Here is a 1,599-nt window from a genome sequence, read left to right as displayed (position 1 = left end):
TCTTCTAACTATCAGTCGAGTGCAAACCAGTAATCGCTAAAGATGCGTATTTTAACAGCAGTAACTCTGTTGTTGAGTGCAATCTTCACTCATGCCGACGAGAGATCAATAGAAGGCAAGTTAATTGCGGTGACTGGTGGGGCAGGATCTATATGCAGCGCGATCGCTAAAAAGTTCCTGGAACAAGGCGCAAGGTCTGTAATTCTTATCGACATCAATTATAGAAAAGGTGAGGAAGTTAAGAGCAGACTTATTGAAGAATTTGGTGAGGGAAAGGCAGACTTCATTCATGCCGACGTTACCACAGACTTGGTTAGGGTTGTTGAAGAGGAGGTGCCGAAATATGGACTCGCCGAAGTGTTGGTGAACTGCGCCGGTATACTTAACGAATACGACGCCAGAAACGTTATGGAAACTAACGCCTTGGCGATCATTGAATGGTCCGATGTCATGTATGAATTGGCTAGAGCAGACAAAGGAGGCAATGGCTGTACCATCATCAATATGTCAGACATGAACGCTTATCTCGACGATGGTTTCGTTCCTATTTACTCGGCTGCTTCTGCGGCAACAACGGCGTACACCAAGGCAAAGGGTCACCAAATGAATTATCGCCATTCAAAAGTGAGGATGTTCTCTATACATCCGGGCTATACCGAAACTCCAATGACAGCTGGCCAAATGGAGATCGCTGAGAAGAATGATGACTTCGTGAAGTATTCTAAATCTTGGGCATGGCAGACTTCTGATGAAGTTGCTGATGCGCTTATGGGCCTGTTCACAGTAGCCGAATCTGGCGGAGCTTATACCATTGATGCAGGAAAATTCTACGAATCTCCAGCTTTAGTTCACCGCTCTGTTGAGTATATTGATAACATACTGCAACAGTAGTTGGTAAATTTTAATTAGAGTTTATTCTTCCAATATACACGCATAACTAAGTAATGGATTAATAGTTTTGCAATTGATTCGATTTTATTTCAAAATTTTATTAATAAATATTTTTGATTTTAGCAAACTGTTTTATTTTTCTTTATTGTGTGTTGTATTGTATACAATCCGTTTCAGGTTGCTTTTAATTACGTTTCAAATTTGTTCTGTACCTGAATAATCATGTGAACAAACATTGTGTACTGTATATTATGCTAGTTCAAGACATCATCTAACACCCAAATTTTAAAGAAAACCGTTCAGCCGTTACGCTGTTCATTTCTCACAGACATTTAAACATCTTCACAAATGCGTTGTTAAAGAATTATAAAACGTTAATAACACTTTGTAGTATATTCTGTGTAAAGTTTCGTACATTACCTATTACCTTTCAAAGATAAACCACTTCAAAATTTTAACAAAGACTTCTTACAGCGGTTTTTGATACCCTATCGGTAGCCTTAAAAATGCTCCAAAGCATCGGTCATTTTATACAAAACGATATAGGTCAGCTTAGCTGGACGTCTTAGAAGGCGATGCGGAAGCTGGGACATGAATAAATTCAAAGGAGATCGCTCGGAGACCGTGCGGCTGAACGCGAATTTCCGTCGTTAGACATTCATATCGGCTGCTGTTTCTGTTCGATAATATGCTCTTTACAGTACACAA

General features: G+C 39.7%; 1 protein-coding gene across 1 annotated transcript; it reads left to right on the top strand.

The window, feature by feature from the left end:
- On the top strand, positions 1–1,013 carry LOC115453693 (15-hydroxyprostaglandin dehydrogenase [NAD(+)]). The gene has a single exon (XM_030182412.2). The coding sequence runs from the start codon at positions 43–45 to the stop codon at positions 889–891; it is 849 nt and encodes a 282-aa protein (XP_030038272.1). The 5' UTR covers positions 1–42; the 3' UTR covers positions 892–1,013.
- The last annotated feature ends 586 nt before the right edge of the window (positions 1,014–1,599 follow it).

The sequence above is a fragment of the Manduca sexta genome, chromosome 12 (genome assembly GCF_014839805.1).
Source record: "Manduca sexta isolate Smith_Timp_Sample1 chromosome 12, JHU_Msex_v1.0, whole genome shotgun sequence".
NCBI classification, from domain to species: domain Eukaryota; kingdom Metazoa; phylum Arthropoda; class Insecta; order Lepidoptera; family Sphingidae; genus Manduca; species Manduca sexta.
Note: the sequence above shows the minus strand (reverse complement) of the source record. Positions and strands in the feature narration are given on the sequence as shown.

Bases quoted from the DNA above. Each gene is read 5' to 3' on its own strand.
- LOC115453693 (XM_030182412.2), top strand. From the start codon at position 43: ATGCGTATTTTAACAGCAGTAACTCTGTTGTTGAGTGCAATCTTCACT.